Genomic DNA, 22,020 nt, shown 5'->3' on the forward strand with positions numbered 1-22,020 from the left:
TGAATTTATATACCGCCCTATACCTGGAGGTCTCAGGGCAGTTCACACAACAAAATCAAAATATAAAAACACAGAATATATAATCAATATAAAAACAACCATCGAATAACACCCCTCCACAAAAAACCCATTTTGAAAGGGCAAAGGACGAGCCAACTCCTAGGAGCCGAGGACCCTTCAGCCCCCCCCCCCAATATTTGAGGGAGCCCCCACCCAAGTTGATGGGTAGTATTGCCATTCAAATGTGTGGGCACTGCGTCTTCTGATCTATTAGCTAGCAACATTTTATTCAGGTTGGCACCCCTGCTGGAGACAATTCGCTCTTTGACCATCTAAGGGCCAGAACTTTTGTGTTCTTTTGAATTATTTCTGTTGCGAACCGCCCTGTGACCTGTGATCTTCGGATGAAAGGCAGAGTAGGACTTTAATAAATTACACACACACACACACACACACACACACATTCACAAAACATGGTTTGGCCAGCGGCTGCTCTTCGCCAGCTCTCTGTACCTCTTGCCGGACACGACCTGCCCCCGCCGCCACTACCCGCAGCACGGGCACGACTCCCGCACCAAAGGCCACGCTTCCCACGTGCAGCGGGCGCGTTTCCCGCCAAACTCCCGGCCTCGCGCTGGAGGCTGCTTATGAGGCACGTGCGCCCTGGTGGCCGGAGCGGAGATCTTGCTCTGCAGCTGGCGGGAGGTTGCGGCGAGTCGGCGCGTGCCGCGAGGACCCCCGCCCCAGTCCTCCTCTTCCATTCGGCCAGCCCCCCTCTCTCTCTCCCCTCGCAGAGGTGGCTGGCGCTGCCCTATAACTCCCGCTCACCCCCCTCCCTCCTCGCCCTTCGCAGAGCCGCAGCGGAGAGCCGAGGCCAAAAGCGGCGCGCAGGCTGAGCAGCTCCCTCAAGGAGCGAGGCCAAAGCGCCCGCCAGCCGCAGGGGAGGCGTCGCCGCCGCCGCCGCGTGCGCGCGGGAGAGGGCTGCGCGCGCGAGGCAGCGAGCGGCTAGGAGTGGATGGCGGGGTCGTCACGGCCGCCGCCGCCTCCGCCTCTCCTGCTGCTTCTGCCGCAGCCCTAGGCGGCCGCCGGGCTCGTCTCCCGCCTCTGCCTGGGCACTGCTGAGCCGCGGCGCGCCAGGCTGCTGCAGCATGCCGAACCCCAGCGGCCTCGACAAGGCGCTGAAGATGTCCTTGCAGAGGAAAACCAGGATCCACTCGGCCACTGGTAAGGGGGGTGGTGCGGGGAGGTCGGGGGGTGCGAAGCGGAGCGGAGGGACAAGCGCCCCCGGAGCCCCCCACTCCTCCTCCGCGTCTTTATTATCCCCGCGCCGCCGCCGCTGCATCCACTGCGCAGCAGCAGCAAGCCGCCTCTCGCTTCTTCGCCGCGCGAGCTTTCCATTTCATATTTATATCGATAGAGAGAAAGCGCGAGGCTCATTCCATGCATATTTCATGGCGACCGGGTTGGGGATTCGTGACATCATTCACCTTCCTGCCCGCCTGGTTGGATGAGGTCAGGCCAGGGCATTCTTGGGGGGGACGGAATCAAAAGAGCTGCTCTTCGGAAAGGGAGATGGTATGATGGGCGGCAGAGGGAGGGGAAAGGGTCATTGCCAATCTGCTCCGGATCGATCGGTTTCCAGTTTCGCTTTTAGCGTCCTCCAGGGAGAGGGAGGGTTCTGCTCGTGGCTGGCCCTGATGCCGGATTGACCCTTGCAAACCGGCCCGGGGATTTTCGCTGCAGTGCGCGCTCGTGCGTTTTAAAACACCCGGCTCGTTTGCGCCCCCTTTTTTTTTAATGTCTTGCGCTTGCCTGCCGCTCTGGCCGGTTCGCAAATTGAATAAAATGCGAAACCTGTCAACTTGTCAGCCAGCAGCAGCAAAGCCTGCACTGACCGGCGGAGAGATTAGCATAAACCAGCATAAACCCACCAGTGCGCTGTTTTGGGCATATAACTAGTGCACCCGGTGATCCATCTCCTTCCGGATGTAAACATTAGATTCAGAGTAGGGATTTTCCTCCAGACCTGCAGCAGTGGGAAAGGTGGTTAAATTATCCTGCTCTCCTGCTCTGATCCCAGTAATTATACACATAATCTGCATTAAAACATGCACAACCTTGCACACTAAATGCAAAAATGCATATATGCAAATACAGATCATAGGTCAATGTCACATATAGTTCAGTGGTCACATATGCACATATAGATCAATGATGGCCTAATTTCGTGTGTGTGTGTGTGTGTGTGTGTGTTTATCATGGTCTGTATCCTAAATTGTGTGTGTATGCGCACACAACACCATTGCTCTCTATATCAGGCAGTTGATGACCAGGCATTTGATGACGTTCACGCTCCTTCATCCAGACTACAACCCGTGCATCCTGTGACTGCTGCCTTACTAATAAGTCCAAATTCAGTTCTCTACATTTTTGTACCAGTTTGCAATTTATTTATTTATTTATTTCAGCAAAGGCCTCATGAAAATTCACCATCATATTAATGTGATTTTTTCCTGATATGCAAGTCTTAGCGGTATGCAATTTTTTTCCAATGTGCACAGTTTTGCAAAGCAATTCTCCCCAATGTAATGCACTTTTAAATGTTACTTTCACAGATAGATAGATAGATAGATAGATAGATAGATAGATAGATAGATAGTATGCATTGCTTGGCTGGAGAACTGCAATTGCAAAATCCGGAGAAGTGTGGATTTTGAAGGGTGGTTGTGTTTTGGTTCATATGTTGTTCTGGAAAGTGAAAATTAGGTAGGTTTGCCTTTCAGTGCAAGCTGAATCAAGTTTCTCTCTCATTCCCAGTAGTCTCTCTGTGAACATTCTACTCCTGCATGTGAATATCTGAGGACTTGGTGAAGAGATATGGAAGCTCATCTAACAAAACTTGCTCCTTCCTTCCTTTCCATCTTTCTCCTGGATGGTTTTGATTTTACTTTAGAGCAGCTCTGATTTTGATCTAAACCATGGCAGTGTGCATGTGTGTGTGTTTATCCTTTTCCCGGGTCCTGTGCGTTCTCCACCCTGGACCACAGGTTCTCCATCTTTGGCTTGGGTGGTGCTGGACATCTCTGTCCTGCCATGCTATGCTGCAGCTCCCCGTTCCCCCAGCAACTGCTGCCTGAAGCAGCCACCTCACTCTGCCTAACTGTAGGGCTGGCCCTAGGTTGCTTTGGTGCATTTTGGGGTTGGGAGGCAGCAAATTCAGATGCCTCCCCACCCACATAATGAACACAGAACACAATCTTTTGGGCGGTTATCATATATGAGGTCAATGGAAATGGACATGAGATGCAAGAGCCCATTAATATTCTTGTGCAGCTCCTATTCATTTCGCAGAGATCTTTGGAGAAGAATTTTCCAACATGCCCCATGTTAGCTGAAACTGGCCTGTTTCTGTTTCTGAAACTGGTCTGTTTCGTGGCATCCAAAAGATGCCAACAGAAGGGGTCATCTCACCTTGCCTTGTGGTAAGACTCCCTTTGCCAGTACTCCCACCACAGTTTAAGAAATTACAACTTAAGTGGAAATGCCAGGGTAATACTAAGGGTGTGGAACATCAGACTCGGGGGCCAAATGTACCCCTCCAACCTTCTCCATATGGCCCTCAGACCTCTCTCCAGGCCATACCCCTAACCGGCTCTGCTTCACACCCCACATGTTTTTGCCTGGCTGGAATATGTCCCTGAAACCTTGAAAATGCCTCTTGCTTGTCTGGATGGAGACTAGACAGCTGTGTGTGTGTGTAGGAACCGCATCATGTACTAAAGTAGAGCTTCCATTGGTTGCCTCTGGTCCCATCCACCACTGGCATGTGGCCCCTATAAAGTTGCCCCAAAAGCGAATGTGGCCCTCAGCCTGAAAAAAGATTTACCACCCATGGATTATACCTTGGATTTTATATGCATCAAGTATGTGTTCTGCCACTGACTTTTGTTCCTCTTATGCTTTCGAACTTTACTCATCTAGCTTGCATCTTGTCCCCATGTCACATTTCAGGAGCTTATGTGTAGCACCCAAAATTTATTGGCAGTGGAGGTGTTGCAGGCAGGAGATTAGAGAGAAGATATGAGGTTCACAGGAGGTGTGCTCCTCTCTAGGGTTGACGCAAGGAAGCATAGTGAATCAGCCTGGGTTTGTTTAATGCATGCATTTGGGAGAGTTTTCTCATGAAATATATTTCAGGGAAGCACAGTCTTCTAAGGGCATCTGTTCACTACTTGCATCTGCAAAGTCATTTGAAAAGCACTGCTGTACCTGCATTGAAACTTGCTGTTGCGTCGGGTCAGTGCCCATACTGTTTAGTATCTGTTCTGGGGAATGACAGAAATTTCTCTCCTCCCTAGTTCCGGAATTTGGCTGTGTCCATGAAACCTATGTTGGGCTACATGCCTTTTAATGTTTCTGACTTGTTCCTTAGCTGTTCCTTGCAATTCTCTGATGAAACTCCTAGGTACTTGTTCAGACAGTGGACTAATGTATAGAGTACTCCCTTATACTAAAATTACACCACTGGTCTTTCCTACCCAGTATTCTTTAGCCTGCCTGGCAGCTGCTAAAGGGATTTCTCACTAAAGTTTGAACCTAGCGTTTGAAACAATGAATGCCCTCTACCACTGAGATTTAGTCCTTGCTTCTACAGTGGTGCAGTTTAGGCTGGATTTGGAATCAAAATCTGGCCCCACAAGCCCAGCCCCATTGGCAGATGGCCACCCAGAGAGCAGCAGGTGATGCGGGGGGGGGGGGGAATCTACTGGGGCTGGCGTCAATTGCCAATGCAATTGCCAATTTTCTTTTTTTTTAAATACATTTTATACCAGGGGAAAGACTAACCAGGCGTGTACATGGTTACATATCAGATGCTCATCATCTTACTATTTTTACTTTAAAAACATACCCTTTTCTAAAACACAATGCTGCGTATTCCCAAGTTAATGTGTTTAACACAGGCTTCCTCAGCCTCGGCCCTCCAGATGTTTTGAGACTACAATTCCCATGATCCCTGACCACTGGTCCTGCTAGCTAGGGATCATGGGAGTTCTAGGCCAAAAACATCTGGAGGGCCGAGGCTGAGGAAGCCTGGTTTAACAGGGACAAAGCTCTCGTTTTATTCCTGTAATCATGACAATGCTGTGTTGTAAAATGTGAAAGATCTGAGGCAGCTGGTCACTTCTTCGTAGGCCACTGCCGCTCGCTTCCATGGTTCCACTGTTGCCTTCAGGGTCATTTGGCAGCCTTCTGGAATGTGTGGGGGCCCAAACCTATGCCCTGATGGCATGTCTGATACATTACTTAATTCTGCTGACTCTTCCTCTTTCAATTGCTATATTTTTGGTGATTGCGGTTTTTAATTTTTTTATCTCTGCTGGCTTCCTTGAGCGTTTCAGTTTTCAAAGCAGAAATGTTTCAGATAAGCAGATTTCAGACCAGAGCTGGCCCAACAATAGAGACAGGCTAGGCAACTGCCTAGGTTGCAAAAATTTCAGAGGTGCTTAGGAGTACATTCAGGTGGAGGGAATATTGTGTAAGCTAGCATTTCTGTCCCATTTTCTGATGTCCCTTTCACATGGCAGTACCTGCTGTGTTATGAACAGAGGCTTTCTGGCTGACGTTCTGGCAGGTTGCAGCACTGAATATCATTCACATCAGTAGGTGTGGTGTGACACAGCAATGAACATCATTGCACAACATTGCTACTCTCCCACCTTGCCTCACATGTATACTCCCCCCCCGGTGATTCCCCCATGAACCATTACATGTTATGGGCCAGATTCAACTAAGTAGGTGCACTAGCTGGAACCAGCAGTTGTGTCATGGGCCAGGAGTCGGCTTTACCTGCTGAGCAGCAACCTGAAGGAGCAGAAGGCAAAGTCACTCCACCTGCTGATGATCAGGAGCCTTCTTGCTCCTGGTGAGAACCAGCTGGCTCCAGCCTTCTTAAGCAGGGTTTCCAGCCTCAGTCAGTTGCTGGAAACAACATTTGTGATTCCTGACCAAACCTTGCTGCTTCTTGCTTCTCGTGACCTTGGACCCTCGGCTTTCTTGACCCCTGGATTGTCTGACTAGGTGAACTGAGATATTCCTGACTTTAGGACTGAACTGGACCTTGTATATGAACTCTGCCTCCAGGCAAGTACCCCCCCCCCCCGAAACTTGCCTGGTTGGCTGGTTTCTTCCTCCATTGAGCTCTGCTGTGGCTGGCAGCACAGGACTATGACCAGTTGTGCGTGTGCACCACAGTTGTGCATCAGGACGTTCCCCCTCTCCTCCCCTCGGGCACCCCACCCACCCAAATCAGCTCTGGGGGCTCTGGATAACCCCCAGAAGAGTGCAGAGGCCAAAGATAGGATCGTTCCATTGGGAAAGCTGAAATATTTGCACTGATGGAACAATTGGAAGAGTGTGCTGTTGAATTCCTCCCTTTGTATGCATTTTGTACATGCTGTAAAATATGCATTTGAGTTCAAGTGCACCCCCCCCCAATATACACCTTTTCTATATGTGGGTTTTTTGTGTTTTTGTTTTTTACACACAATCCTTATTTATGTACATGCTTTCGGGGACTGAAATTTCATGGCAGATCACAGGATGTGCACAATCTGACTGATAGTTGCAGTCCCAACATCAAATTGATTTAGTCCACTTTGAAAAGTGTACCAAATTCCACCTCCATCCCTCACGCTGGTCAGTATTTCCCAAAGCTGGTGCCCTCCAGATGTTGCTGGAGTCTCTCTCCCATCAGCCCTGCCCATTGTCCATGCTGGCTCAGGTTGGTGGCAGTTGGAGTCTGTCAACATCTAGAGGGTCCCAGGTTTCCTATCTATGCTTTAGTGCCACCAAATGACCATAATAAGAGGCCGCACATTGATTTAAATTTAACTTATTCTCTAAGATGCTTACAACTCTTTTTTGTTGAAGCCACAGAGAGCAGTGGCATGCATCCTTTCCTTCCTGGCTCTTTTAAGTTGTCTAAAAATAAGCTGTTGTCAATATCACACTAGGTGGTTGCAAAGTGCATTTCCTCCTCTCCCCCCCCCACCCCAAAAAAACATCACTTGAGGCTTGCAAAAAATTAGAGGTCAGATGTTGACACCATTAATATTGATTCAAATAAATAAATGCTGTTCCAGTCCTTTGTGATCTCCATCCAGGGGATGTCAAAATATTGTTGTATCAAAGCAGTAATTACAGTATCCCTTTTCAAAGTTTGCAAAATTGAGCTATAAATGCTAGGCGACCTGATGGTGCAAAGCCATTATCCTTATTTAGCTAATGGGAAATTTTTGCTGTCTGTACTTCCCAGTATAGTGCTAGTCTTCTAACTTTGTGGGCTTGTGTGCGCAAGGGAAAAGTTACCTGGGCTGGCGAAAGGCATGTGGTCCCATAGAAGCCACTTGGGCCTCCAGTGACAATCTAGGAGCATCATGTGGCTTCCAGGGTGTCCATGAACCCCCCCCCCCATTGGTCTGATTTCATTTTTTCTTTGACACAACAGAATGAGTTGTTTTTCCAAGTCTTTACATTGTTGTGCCAGCTGTCGCTCCACACAGTAATGGATGTGCCATTCAGGAGGTAGGGGGTGCACTTCCCAGCTACAAAACAGAACTCATCACGGTTGGGAAAATGTGTTTTCCCCTCTATGGATGCATTATTTGGGGAGTTACATTTGCATTCTTCTTTGCAACAGCTCAGCACCAACTCTGCAGTAGAATTTGTGTCTCAAAGGCCCCTACTGCCAATCCAGATGAAGTCCACTGCACTTAAGTTTCATTTAATCAATAGGACAAATGAATCAATGGGAGAAGTTAGTCATTACTAACTTAACATCCCGTTTATTTCATTTTGACTTAAGTTTAAACACATTTACTTTCCTTGAATCAGGGCCATAGCATTCTTTTGGAACACCAGTTTGATATCTCAGTAGAAATAAATTCTACCTTCCAAATGTGTTGCTTTTGTGAACAATGTAAAATTCACAGCTTGATAGTTCCTACATAGCAGCAAATCATGATTTGCAAAGCATGATCATTCTATCCAGCAAACCATGGCTGCTGAACAGCTGTTTGAGCAAACTATGGTTTGGGTGTTAAATCTAAACCAATGGTTACCATGGCCCTGAGTGTCTATTGTTTGGGAAGAAAGCCACACAAACCATGGCTTACCTCTACGTGAGACGCATTTGAAAACCCTACTTTAAACCTTGGTTAGCACAAACAGGTCCTGTGTCACCATGTAGCATTGCTGTATAGCTTCTGGAGCCCTAGGGCTCTAGCAAGGCTCATTCCTGAGGCCTTCCCTGGATTTATCTGCCACTGATAACAAGCAGCAGCCAACTGGATTAGGGAGCCACCATTTAATTTCACACAATACCCCCATGCTTTGTCTCTTCAGGGCATTATGGGAAATTTAAATGGAGGTGCAGGAACCACCATTTACATTTCTGATGTTGCCTTGGAGTAACACTAAATTGTGGACATTGCAGGACTTTTAAATGGTGTGCTACCAGTCTCTGTTGTTGCCAGGTGGTGCCAGTGAGGCAGTGATGGAGGAAAGGGCCCTAGATGGCATATTTGATAAGCTCCTCCTGTTAAACCTGGAGTCATATTTGGGCACAAGCCATGACTTATTGCTACATTTGAATTGAACCCATGATGTGATTTTCAGAATTGGTCAAAATGGTGGGCCACAGCCTCAGTTAAGTGCGGAAGTGTACTGGGATGGTTTCATGAAGGCTTGGAAGTGATTTCCTTGAACAATGTGGCTCTTGGGTTGAACTTGGGAAATCAATATGAAAAACTGTAAACAGCCTGGGGATAACAGACTTGTCACTCCATGTTCGGTGAGGATTTTGCCTTCTAGTGGTAGGGAATCAACCCACGTTAGTCTCTCATGTTTAGCAGAATAGACATGAGTTTGGGTGATTTGTCATGATTTGTCAGCATAGAGAGCGAAATGCCCATATACTGTCTCTAACCCGATTCAAACAGCTGTAATAATACAATACGTGCAAGATAATGGGCCAGATTGAAATACCAGTTTCATTAGCGGAAGACCCTGCAAGGACTCCTGCTAGTGCAATGGGGCTTCCCCTCTCTCTGCCTCTTATGCTTACTCTGAAGGGTAGGGTGATCCCACAGAACAGTGTCCAGGGGGATGAGAGATTGTTCAAGCATTTCTGCTTGCCTAGCAGAACAATCTCCTTAGCACTACATAGGATTTCACCCAATGGGTTGTAGTCAACAAACTTTTACTCAGAGTAGGCCCTCTGCCATTAACAGTGATTTTAATTTCAGTGGATCAACTCTGAATCAGAAATAACACACCTATATAAAGAGTATATTATGCTGCCGGTTCAAGTGTTCATATTATGAATCTATGAAAAGGGTAACAGATTGAGGATAATGAGTTCCTCAAATGATAACGCTTACTTCTTACAAGGTATCACCTCAAATGTCTGGTGCCAATTAGATGGAGAGATTCAATGCCACCTTTTTAGTCTGGTGTGTGCGTGGCTTAGTATAATACTGCACTGTTCTGCAATAGTGATGCGCAGATCAAACAATATCAAAGGTCTGTTTTTACTTTCATGAACACCTGCTTGATTTTTAGCATCCTTTTGGTAGTCACTGATTCTTCCCTCCCCCGCCCCCCCTGCCTCAGACTGCAGTTGGAGGGTTGTGTATAAAGTACTATCCTCTTTATAGGTTGAAAAAACCCTTTAATAGGAAGACTAGACTGCAACCAAGTATTGCTACTTGCAAACAGCCTTTTTGGTACATTTGAGTTTTAAAACATGCAACATCCCACCTGCAGTTGGGTGTGGCAAAGCCCCATCAGAGTCTTATTCTGAATGGCTAGTTTGTCTCCTAAGAGCTGATGCATGGGGAATTCAACACCGCATGGTGTTATGGTGCAGGCTGCCTCCTGTTTTGAATGCTCTGCCCCAAATGCTATTCAGAATGCCTCAGGGAAGTTTCTAGCAGTGTGTCTGGACCGGAATGCAAATGCACTGTGATCAAAACGAATGCTGGTGCCGTCGCAAGACTTGACTAACTGCAGATGCCATAAAGGCTACTATGCTTCCTGCAGGGATTGGCTGCATGATCACGTTCCCATGGATAACTCTGTTGTGTAGCAAATCCAAAAGACTTGAAGTCACTCCCCATCAGCATAACCCCAGCCTGCTTTCTGCAAGGAGCAGCTGTGCAATGGGATTTCATGTGGGAAATTTGGTCACATAGCTGATCCAGCAGGGTTTCCAACTACCCCATACCTAATGCCAATTATAACATTAGGTGTGAGGCTGGTGGACATGGTTTGGGGAAAGTGGCTCTGTGGGCCAGATTTGGGCTGCAACAATTGACTTGGCTACAAACAAACAGTTGCATAACACTGGCTGCTGGTCTTTTGCCTGGCATTAAGTGTTATCATCTCTAGGGAACAGATAATGGAAACAAGGATATGGTGGTAGATTCAAAACCAAGGATATTTGATTCCCCCTCTCTCACCTTCTCAGTCATCAGTCACCACCAATTCCTGGGCTCTGAGCTGTCTCCCCCTGTGGGTTCCCTTCCACCACCTCTCTTCTGCATCCAGCCAGTCCATGCCCTTGAGATCCTGGCCCTTATTAGCAGGAGTCAATGTGTACACAGAAGGCATCACGAAAAGGGCAGCATGTAAGAGCTGAGTGGTTTGCAGCAGCATATTCATTTTAAAAGACCTCCCTGGATGTCATTGCTTCAGCATCAATATGAGCAGCGTTCCTCTCTGGCCTCTGTTATGAATGAGGTTTGCTTTCCTTTTGTTTGGCATATATTTGACTTCTGAGTCTGTCTGCATTTGCTCTGTGACCTAGACCTTTCCCTGCTGAGCTTTTGGGAGGGATTGCAAGCGGTATTATTAAAAGCTTCATACTGATAGTTCTTAACCTTAACCTACCCTTCTACAGAAGGTGGAAACCAGGTTTCCTGCGGTTCCAGCACCTTTTACAAAACGTTTCCACCATGATTTACTGGGGCAGTTGCACATTTGATACCTAGAAACCGTGCAATGCAGCCCCCTGCCCAAGAAAGTGGCCATCTGCCTCCACTTCCTGGTCAGCTATTACAATCCAGGCTGCAGCTTGCCATAAGCAGAGACACCCAAGGCTGGCTCCAGGTTAGAACAGCCTCCTGGCAAAGTGGTACCCAGTGGTCTCTACAGAGAAGACTAAGCTGCTCTCAGTTGCAGTTGAGTTTGCCCACTTGATTGTACCTGGTCTTCTTGTGGGCCCAACTCTGCTTTGGTTGTCACTTCAGGGGTGACAGTCTGGATGCCCAGTTGCAGCCCATGTGACTGGGTCACATGCAGCTTCCAACCTGCAACTTGATTTGCACCCTATCGCTCTTTAGTGGTGGTGCTTTGTTAGCAATTAGGAGCAGCAAGAACCTTAGAATTTGTCACCATCCTGTGCATATGATGTGCCTATAAGGAGGGAGATCATGACTTAGCATGATGGCAGCCACCTTGCACATGCGATGTGTGGAGGAAGGAACTATTACGGAAAGTGACCTAAGAAGAAGGATGGCCGTGGCCTTATAACAGAGGGGTATCCAAAATGATTCCACTCCTGATGCTGCTGAACTACAACTCCCATTATCCCATGCCATTGATGGGAGTTGTAGTCCAACAACATCTGGAGAGGACCACATTCTTTGGCAGAATGTTGGATGTTCTCTGCAGTGATGCTCACAAATTGAGTAGAGTCATCTGTAACCACTGCTAATGGTTTAAGTGATCAAAAGGAGATCAATACAATTTTTAACCTATTCGCTCATTCAGCTGTAGGGTGGGTGTATTTGTCCAGGCTATGGCATCAGCTCTGTGCTTGCTTTGTCATGCATGCAGCACAAGCTACCAGGCCTACTCTGTGCCGTTAACAAGCTGCCAGAATTTGGGTGGCAGAAGATACAACTGAAAACTCTTCGCAGGTTCAATTTATCATAGAAGGGTCTGGAATTTACATTTAAGAAAGATTTTATACTAGTCAGAAACTGAGTTAGTAAGAGCAATAATGCCTCTGCTTGCTGCTATCTTTAATTTTTTGGGGTGGGGTGGAGTAGACATATTGTTGTCCACTTCTGCCCACATTAAAATCTAGGATTTCTTCATTGATTTCTGTGTTCAGCTCTCAGTTTTGTCCAGGGACAGTTATAACTATTATCTCAGTGTGAACAAGGAAATGATCTATTCAGACAATAAGATCATTATATTTGTTCTTTTTATATCTGTGTGCCTCTTCCTTTGCTCTCTTTTGCTCATTTCTCCTAGAGCAGGAAAAAGGGTAGAGTGAAATTGAGCACAGGACAATGGAGGAAGAGAGAGAGAGAAAACCTTCTACTCTGCTCCTTTCCTCTTCTACACTCCTTGTCTTCTCTCTCTGCTAGCCTCTTCCGCCAGCTGATCAGCAGCATTTAGAAATCTCTTGGGCTGTTGAAACCATAACCTCTTTTTCACCAGCCATTACCAGCCACTTTTCTTTTTCAATGCTCAATGTTCTTTGGCTTCTGAGCATGCTTAATCCGCATTAAGCTCTTTTTTTCCAGCCTCATAATTTATTACAGCTCAGAAACGACCTAAAATAAAACTGCACAATGCACAATAATTTTAAATAAATAGCAAAATACAAAACTAGGTATACCATAATGGCCAATGGCTCAATGTACACATGTACAAAATAACAAATGACCTGTATACATAGGGACATAAGAAGCTCGGTGTTGTCTACACTGACTGGCAGTAGTTATTCAGAGTCTCAGAAAAGGAACATTCGTAGGGGACTACCTGGAGATGCCTAGGATTGAACTTGGGACCTTCTGCATGCAAAGCAGGTGCTCTACCACTGAGCCATGGTGCTGGTTGGAGCCAGTGAGAGTTGTAGTCCAAAACACCTTTGAGGCTGGCAAAGGCTGCATTATAGCATCTTATTTCAGTTGCATGTGGGTTCTGTGTTGGTCGGCGCATGGAATACCAGCCTTGGAGGTTGAAAATTAAGAAAGGAAGCCTAAGATGTTAACTGCTGAAGGACTACATTAAGAAGATTGAGAGTCTTAAGCCATGAGTCCCTTCTCTGGCTGAGTTCTGTGCCCCCAAATAGAACTGGATTAGTTGGAGAAACAAGAATGCAACTGAGATGAAGAGGGGGAAGGGCCTTCACTGAACAAGACCGGAATAAATACAGGTCCCAGGCATCAACATGGAGCTTTTAAAGCAGCAGCAGCAGCACCAGTTTAGAAGAAAGTCCTCTGCAAGGGTGGAAGAATCGTTTAAACCGGAGCTTTCCAAACTTTTCACGTTGGTGACACACTTTTTAGACATGCATCATTTCGCGACACAGTAATTCAGTTTTACTAGCAAACCGGAGGTTAAACAAACCCCTTTCCAACCCTGGGAAGAGCATGCAGAGTGTTCGTGCGACACACCTACACACTGCAGCTGACATACTGATGCGTTGCGGCACACAGTTCAGAAAGCTCTGGTTTAAATAACCCAAAGTGAGAGCATCAGGTTCGCGGTTGATGACTCACCTGGCAGTTTTCTAGTCTGTAACTAAACAAGGGACTCCAACTGCAGTTGGGAGGAAAACTGATCAAATGGTAAATATATACATTAAAAGATTGTGCACATGCCGTCCTTAAATAGAAAATGATTTGGCATGGAGGAAGATACAAGGGATCAAAGAGTGTTGTGGGTTTTGTTTTTTTAAAAAGAAGCCAATTAAAGGATCAAGGACCAAGATCTGAATGTGAGAGATAATTATAGGTAGCAAAGGCAGGTTTAAAATAGAACAGGTAGATCGTGTCCTGGGGGACAAAGCCATTACAAGACAAATTGCTGGGAGAGAAAGCGAGAGGGCAAAAGGCAATGGAAGTGTGAGAAAGTGGTAGGGAAAAAAGAAAGAGATGAGAAATGCAGGCATGAATCTTAACCAATTAAGAGTGTAGAATCCTTAAAAGTCAGAGGAAAGGTTGCTTTGTTGGCTGTACAAAGAACGGTGACAGTGAAAGAGGTGCAAAGCCTGATGGCAGGTGACAGAGCCTTCTCTGTAATGGCCCCCAGACTGTGGAACTTCCTCCAGATGAAGGTGCACCAGGCATTGTTTCTTTTAAGCTTTAGGCGGTCATTGAAGAGGCGGCTCTTCCTCTTTGGCCTTGGAAAGTTTGAACTATTATTGTTAGTGCCCCCTTATATTGTTGAAGTGCATGTATTATGTGGTATTTTGGGAGTGAAGTTCTTTTTATTTGGTTTATTGTATGGTATTCTTTTTAGATGTAACCCATCCTTTGACCTTACAGGGAAGGATGTGTAACTAATTATGTTGTTGTTATTGTTATGGTGCCAACTGTAAAAAGGCCCCCCAAAACACACCATCCTAAGTTACATTGTGGGGTTGTTTTGTGTTGATAAACTGGTATCTTGATTTTAGGCAGCTATCGAAGATGTTTTCTTTAAGAAGTCTTTTCCTGAAGTGCAATCCAGTCATTTTATGGAATATTAATTGCACATATCTAGGAATGATTTTATTTTTATTTTTTAAATATAATTTTTATTAACAGGCCAATATTAACAGGCCAATCAAATCACATTATTTCCAAATCACATTAGTTCCAAATTATACAGCCAGATTTTAAAATTTTTGTTGGGGGTACCCATACTTCAAGCTCCGAAAAGGGGTCCAAACATCACTTATATTGCTGCTTTAATTAGACAGTTCTATCCAGCCTTAAAAAGAAGATAGTCTCTTTGTTACTTTCCTCATCTTCTTGTTGTTATCATCATATATTCCTTTCTTTGCGATCTCTGATAATCTTCACAAGCGGGTTGAAAACAAACATCCTCTGTGTGGGTTTTACACTCTCCAAAAATCATATCACATAAGGACAGACTCCATTGCACACCTCCGTAAAGAACTTTCCCTCAGTCTGTCCGTTGATTTCCCCAGGCTTGCCAAGCATATTTGGGCTCTGCCAGGTCTAGATCACATTCCAATAATCATTCGCATTCCGATGACCCTGGTCCTCCTCCCCCCGTCCTTAGGCAAGCCTGTCTTGGCGAGACGCCATTTGAAACTGCGTCATAAAACTTTCCTCCATTCTCCGATGTTTACCAATCCTCTCTTTGATCAATAATTCACTCCACACAGTTCTTAAATTCCTGCTTGTGGTTAATAAATTGCAACGATTCTTCTCTCTGGGGTGGAGGGTTATTAATACTCACATAAGGCAAAAAAGAAAGAAAAGTTTTTTCCTCCACCCCCTTTCCGTTTCACTCCAAACATACCAGTCTTTTAATGGTGGTTCATCACTTGATTTATTTGTCCCGCCCGTCGCTCCGCTCCCAGAGATCTATTAATCAGCAGTCTTTACTCCCAATCTTCGCTTGATGTATGTGCTTTAGCTTCTTTCCAATTATGTATTTCCAATTATATATTTCAAGCCAAAGTGAACCAGTGCGCTAATTGGAGACAGTGTCAGGAAGAGCCGACTTCACACGAGGGCTTGTGCCAAGTGTCCGCACCCCCTTCTTTCGAATCCGGGGGTGAATTATGGACACCGCTGGCAAGGCAGTCCCCCCCATCCCCGGGGGGGGGGGGAAGGCTGCATACTTCCCATAGCAGCCTCTTAATTACCTCGTGTGGGTCGGAGAGATGTTATTGTCAGCCATCTTCCAATGCGCCCCCTGGTGGCCCCCTCTAGGAATGATTTTATTTGTTGAGTGTTGTCAGGGCCGCCTCAGGTCTCAGCTCACAAAAGACCAACGCCAAGTTCTTCTTATATACAAGGATGTTTATTGCAGTTCATAATTGGTTCCAGCACCGAGGCGTGCAGCCCCCACATCTGTTAGCCTTAGACCGTTGAAGTCCCCTCTGAATCAGTCCCTCCCCTGCACCAGTTTAAGAGGCTTACGCTGCCCCACCTCTTTCTCTCCTTCCTTTTCCGCAGGGTCTTTCTGCCCGCTGGGGTTCCGCTCCTCCTGGATTCCCCTGACGCTGAATCCCCAGACTGCTCTTCCCCCCTCCTGCGGGCTTTGGGACCTGGCTCCTCCTCCGGGCTCCCTGTACTTCCGCGCGCCTCCACATTTGAACTTGGCGCGCGCGCCCAACCTCTAACTTTCCTTTTGACAGTTATACTACTCCCTTCACTGCCCTCCTCCCCTTCCGGGATGATGGCTTGCTCTGACCCCTCCTCTTTCTCTGCTGCTGGAGCTGTTTCCCCTGGCACACTGGAACCTCCCCCCCTTCGCTGTGCTCTGGTGGGGAAACTGGTCCTGATTCCCAGCTGCCGCTTTGGGGTCCCCTGCTGGCCCCCCACTCCTGACACTCTCCCCCTGGGGCTCCCCTTGCCGTGACCACGGGCGCCCCCTTCTGGGAATCCTCTGATTCGCTGGAGAGACTCATAGAATCCCCTGCGTCATTGCCATCCTCTTCCTCGCTGTCCTGGGATTCCTCTCCATCGCTCTCCATTTCCTGCCTTCCCTGTGCCTCTGTCCCTGTACCCCTGACAAGTGTGTTTTTATTGTTTTTTTAGAGACTTTTTTATTTTTAATATTTTAACTCTCTTTATCTTGTTCTACACCACTTTGATAGCTTCTGACCACAAAGCAATTTATAAATAAATAAGCAAAATAAATAATATATATATTAATATAAATTGGGAAATGGGAATTATTTGAGGAGAAGAATGTGCTTTGAATTGCTTCAAAAGACGTAGTGTGTACACAGCCTTAGGGAGGGTAATTTAGAACCCTTAAGTGGAACTGATGAACCAAATAGCCCCTTCCTGCTGGAATCAGTACAAATTGGTATGTGCACACTTCTTAATATAAAACTACCACCCGGGAAAGTATTTGCTTTAATTACATCAAATTTCCTGTGTGCATTTACAAGGTCATGGGTTTTGTTTCTTAGCAAAGCAGGCTGCCAGCATGTGGAAATAATTGCATAAAGCATACTTTGTGTCATTCCACCTTACCTCACTCTGAGCACATTGTACTTGAGATTCCTACAGAAAGTCATATTGGACAACAGAGTTAATAATAAATTGGAAGGAATGTTAAGTGGTTGAGGTAGAGAATGGGGGTGGGGTGGGGGGGTGGCTTTTGCTTGGTAGGATCAGAAATGAGTGGCAGCAACTAAGATTCGTCACTATCAAAGCATTTGTAAAAATTTGTAGATTATTGCAAACAAAAGCTTTTTTTGTTTTAAGACAGCGGTTTGTTAAATATAACTAGGAGATAACTGCCATTATGCTCTTGCCATCCACACCCCAGAAATAGGAACGATGTGAGGTTTAAAGAGCTTGCACACATCATAAGTTTTTGAGGTCCACAGAATGTATAACCTTTTGCCTGCGCTGCTCACTTTTCTAAAACCAGCTAATGGCTCATGTCTGCTATGGGTAAAATATTAACTTTACATGACCAAATTACAGTGGTACCTCTGGTTATGAACTTAATTCATTCTGGAGGTCTGTTCTTAACCTGAAACCGTTCTTAACCTGAGGTACCACTTTAGCTAATGGGGCCTCCCACTGCCGCCACGCGATTTCTGTTCTCATCCTGAGGTAAAGTTCTTAACCCGAGATACTACTTCCGGGTTAGCGGAGTCTGTAACCCAAAGTGTTTGTAACCGAGGTGTTTGTAACCCGAGGTACCACTGTAGAGGGTTGGAAATGTGCGCAAAATGATTCTGCATAGTGTTAACAGGTGGTGCCATGTTTGTACAATTGCTTCTCCTTGCCTGTCCAGCTCGCTGTGCAGTCTGCATTTACTGTGCCACCAGATAGCTGCTGATCATGCGGTGAATAGTAAATATGATTTTTGCTCTGTATACTGGGTGTGTGATGAAGCACTTGCAGGTTCAGTTCACACATAAAGCTAAGTGAAACCACAGCTAACTGTGGGCAATGAGTTTGTGGGTACTAACAGGCCACATTCACACTGCACACTTAAAGCACTTTGATACCATTTTGTAAAGTCATGGTCCCCCCCCCCCAAGGATTCTGGGTGCTGAGAGTTGTTAGGAAACCCCCATTCCGCTCAAAGAGTTGCAGTTTTCAGAATGGTTTAACAGGCAATCCCACTTCACAGGGAACCCTGGGAACTGTGGCTAGCTACTTATTTCTTTACTGAAATTTATCACACACATACAAATGGAAATGTCAATAAAAGCATATATAAATAGTTCAAATATTTTAATCTTATGAACTGTCCATTTTTAAAAGAAAATATCAAGACAGTGTACAAAAAGAGAAAAAAGGAATATATAGAATATATATATAGAATATAAGTTTAAAAACAACAGTGTTTTTTGTTGTTTTATTTTTAATTTTATGTAGTCGTTGCATGCCCATGTTCTCTAATGTAAAAAAATTTATATCTCAATGCAGCCATGTTAAACTGCATTAAAAGATGAAAATAAATAAAAATCTGCTTTACCAAAAAAAGAAAGGGAAAAAAGAACACTGTATAGGTAAAACCAACAGGTCCAACAAAACAAGGTTTTGCAGCCTTTTAGAAAATACAGCAGTGTTGGAGCCTTCCATTGTTGTTCTGGTGTCATCTGAACTGGAGATCAGATAAAAGGGTTATTCTAGCAAGGTGCAAATGGGTCATTAGTATTCACTTAATAAAGGTAATGGGGAATGAATCTGTGCAGTGGAGATGGGGACCTTGTGGCTCTCCAGATGTTGTTGGACTCCAACTCCCACCAGCCCCAGCCAGCATGGCCAGTGGTCAGAGGTGATAAGAGAGTCCAGCAACATCTGGAGGGTGACAGGGTCCTCATTCCTACTCTAATGCAAAATCACAGATGAGAACATCCTGAGAAACCCTAGATTACAAGCATTTTTTTCAGGATGTGTTTGGGATCTTAATACAACCTGTGCTTTTACAAGACTATTTTACTCCAATAAATGGTGTGAGGAGGCAGAAGAAGTCACGCTTGGCAAATCTTGTGTCTCAGAAAAGGTTGTGTGAACTGGTTGAGGGAGTTTCAAAGTTTTTTATAAAACAGTTCTACTGTAATAAAATGCTTAAACAAGGCAAACTGAGACAAGTAATGAAAAATGCAGTGAGTTAGACTAAGTAAAATGTTCCTGGTGCCAAAATGTCTACCCTTGGCAGTAGGAGCCTCTGGTTGGATCCACAGCAATTATAATACACACTCCCTCCAACATGAAATTGTTGGATGGGAACACAGGGGTTTTGTTTGGGGTGGGGTTTTTTGGCGAGTGGGTGGAGAGAAATGGCAGCCTAAGGAAGATGCATTAGTTCAGCTGAAGTGAAATATGACAGCTGGGGGGGAAATACCATGAGTAAATGCAGTCAGTCTACAGATGGGGAAACATTTTGACCAGGGATTGCAACACTCTGGCCTACAAACCTGATGAGACCCAGCTGGTCTCCCCCATTTGGCCAACAAGATAAGCCTCTAGCTACCCTATCTCCACAGTCCTTTCAGCTAGAAGACATACTGGAAAGAAAGGCAAAAATGTGCTATTAGCTCACAATAAAACATCCACATTGGGCCCCTTTCTTGCTGCTAAATGTGTACTATGGTGGTTCACACTGTGTGGAATGGGTATTATAACCCCAGAATCCAGCAGCAATCTAGATACAGAGTTAGAGACTGCAGAGGCCCTAGCTAATGAGGACCAAGTCAGGGCTGTGAACCAACTGTTGGTGATCAAGAGACCACTGTGACTCAGGTTGTTTAGACAAGAACCCCCCCCCCGAAACCTCCCACACTACCAGGGCCCATAGGGACATAGCCAGAAGCATCACAGAACCTTCCCTGAGCCTGAGGAACCAAATGCCTTCTGTCTTACGAGTTCAGTGGTGCAAGGCGCACATCTGGCAGGATGCTATGGAACATAGGAGAATACCCATCCTCAGGCCAGAGGCTTGACCTTTTAAGAACCTGAAGTTCTCCAAAATGGGATGGAGCAAGGGAGAGATAGTCTGGAGGCAGAGGCTTAAAAGGCTGCGTGCAACATCTTTTGGAGTAAGTTGCTCACTTGGAGCTCTCCGTGGTTCTGAAACTCCTAACCTGCCTTCTCTGGAAGCATCTTCTATCAGACCAGAACACAATGAAGGAGAAAGCTCTGCTGCCCACCACCCACTCGTCCACACACATCTGACTTCTTAGGATGGATTCAAATGACTAGGAATCACAATGTATGGTACCTGTAACTCACTGATTGTCTGGCAAAAATAGGGAATCTGTAGCCCACTAGATGCTGTTAGACTCAAAGTCCCAGCCAGCATGGCCATTGGTCAGGGATGATAGGAGTAGTTCAACAATACATGGAAGGCCATAGGTTCCCCCCTCCCTGCTATGTAGTTAATTCTGAAGTTACCATGTATTTGCTTGTGCTTTAAGATATAGTTATGTCCATGAATTTCAGTCGGTATATCCTGAGTAAGACTAGCATTGGCTACAACCCCAAGTCTCTAGATTTCACCTAACTCAACTTCCAACAACTACACAAAGCATTATGTGAAACTTTTTTGCAACCATTTGACCATTGCGGGCAGGTGTCTGGTTCGTAAGTTTCATTGTTTTCATGTGATGCTATATCCCCCCCTCTTTCTTTTGTTGACAAGTTTGGCAGATGGAAGGAGGAAAAAACAAGTCAGCTTAGAAGCTGAGATGTTTTCTCTGGAGACGGTTTCCCCTTAGGCTATATTCTGGATAGGAAACAAAGACATTAAATTGAAGTTGCCTGGGCCTTAACAACAAAGAAAAGAATGTGACCTTTGTAGTATCTCATCTATATTACCTTTCTTAAGAGAAAGCTTTCCTGGAAAACGTAATTGGTTTACATCCTGTAATTACAGAACTGCAGTTCCATTGTGAAATTTCTCATAGCAAAGCCAAGCACCACAAGATGGCACAGTGAAGCTAGTATGCCTGCCCTGGTTGTATACTTTTAGTTGATAGAAACCTACATTATGCTTAAGTCGCAGAAAGACAGATACCTGTATAAAACTGGTACCTGTTGGTGCCCAGGCCAGAATGCCTGCAAAATTTCATGTTCTTTATAGATGTCTGGCTGACATCCTCTTTACGTATATACAGTATATGAAAGTTAAGAGTGCAGGTCCCCTGCTGACTAGGGCCCAGGCACATTGTGTACCCACTGCCTGCCTGCTTCTGTGTATCCTCTTACCAAATAAGATATTGAAGGCTCTTTCCTGAGCCCAATTCTCATGACAGACTTCCGCTGTGTATTGGAAGGTCCTAGGTTTGGAGGTCATGTCTCTGTGTTTTTGATCTTATTGGCACGAAATTTTCAGGCGCTCTTCCCCTGCCACATTCATTCATTCAAATCCGCATTTGTTCTTTGCTGCAAATGGACAAATGGTGGGACTATTTGTTTAAGCATTAATCTGCTGTTACAATTGATGCTTAAAACGAACAGGTCTCCTCTGGGCTGATGAAAATTCGTTACCCATCCATTCAGTTTTGATCTGTTTGGCCCGCTGGAATGTCACAATAGTAATGCAATTGGAATGAAACCAAATATCAGAACTCCTGCCCTGTTTTTATTGACGTTGCTTTAGGCAAAGATTAATGAGTAGTGATTTGATGGGCTTACATTTTCTTCCTTTGGGTTTTCCCCCCACCATTAATAGCTGAGCGATTCATGACTATTAACCCAGGATTAGGTTTAGGGCTGCTGTTGCATGAGTTGTCCTGGTCCTTGTACTGAGAGAGGGGGAAATACCACAACTCTAGCCTACTGGGTCCTTGAGTTTCCAAGCAGTCTTGATCACGGAATTGTTGACAAACTTCCTTAAGGCTTTGTATAATAAGTAGGTGTTACACTTACCATGGGATGACCTGTGTCGGACTAGCTTTTTAATGGATGAGCAGAAAGACCATGATAGCAGCTTTATGGGAAGGACCAGCTGATGGATTGTATTTGACTTGTGGGAGCCGCTGTGTCAAGGACGAACAATGTTCTT

The 22,020-nt window shown here is 45.5% G+C and overlaps 1 protein-coding gene across 5 annotated transcripts in view; it reads left to right on the forward strand.

Moving 5' to 3' along the window:
* The first annotated feature begins 1,001 nt into the window (after nucleotides 1-1,001).
* Nucleotides 1,002-22,020, forward strand: part of ATP8A2 (ATPase phospholipid transporting 8A2) — a 341,618-nt gene continuing 320,599 nt past the window's right edge. For all 5 annotated transcript variants that reach the window (XM_081197884.1, XM_081197885.1, XM_081197886.1 and 2 more), the window contains exon 1: nucleotides 1,002-1,224. In XM_081197884.1, the coding sequence (XP_081054010.1) occupies nucleotides 1,149-1,224 (76 nt within the window). In that variant the 5' untranslated portion in view covers nucleotides 1,002-1,148. The remainder of the gene's footprint in view (nucleotides 1,225-22,020) is intronic.

The sequence above is a fragment of the Podarcis bocagei genome (assembly GCF_964188305.1).
Source record: "Podarcis bocagei genome assembly, chromosome: 6".
Classification (NCBI taxonomy): domain Eukaryota; kingdom Metazoa; phylum Chordata; class Lepidosauria; order Squamata; family Lacertidae; genus Podarcis; species Podarcis bocagei.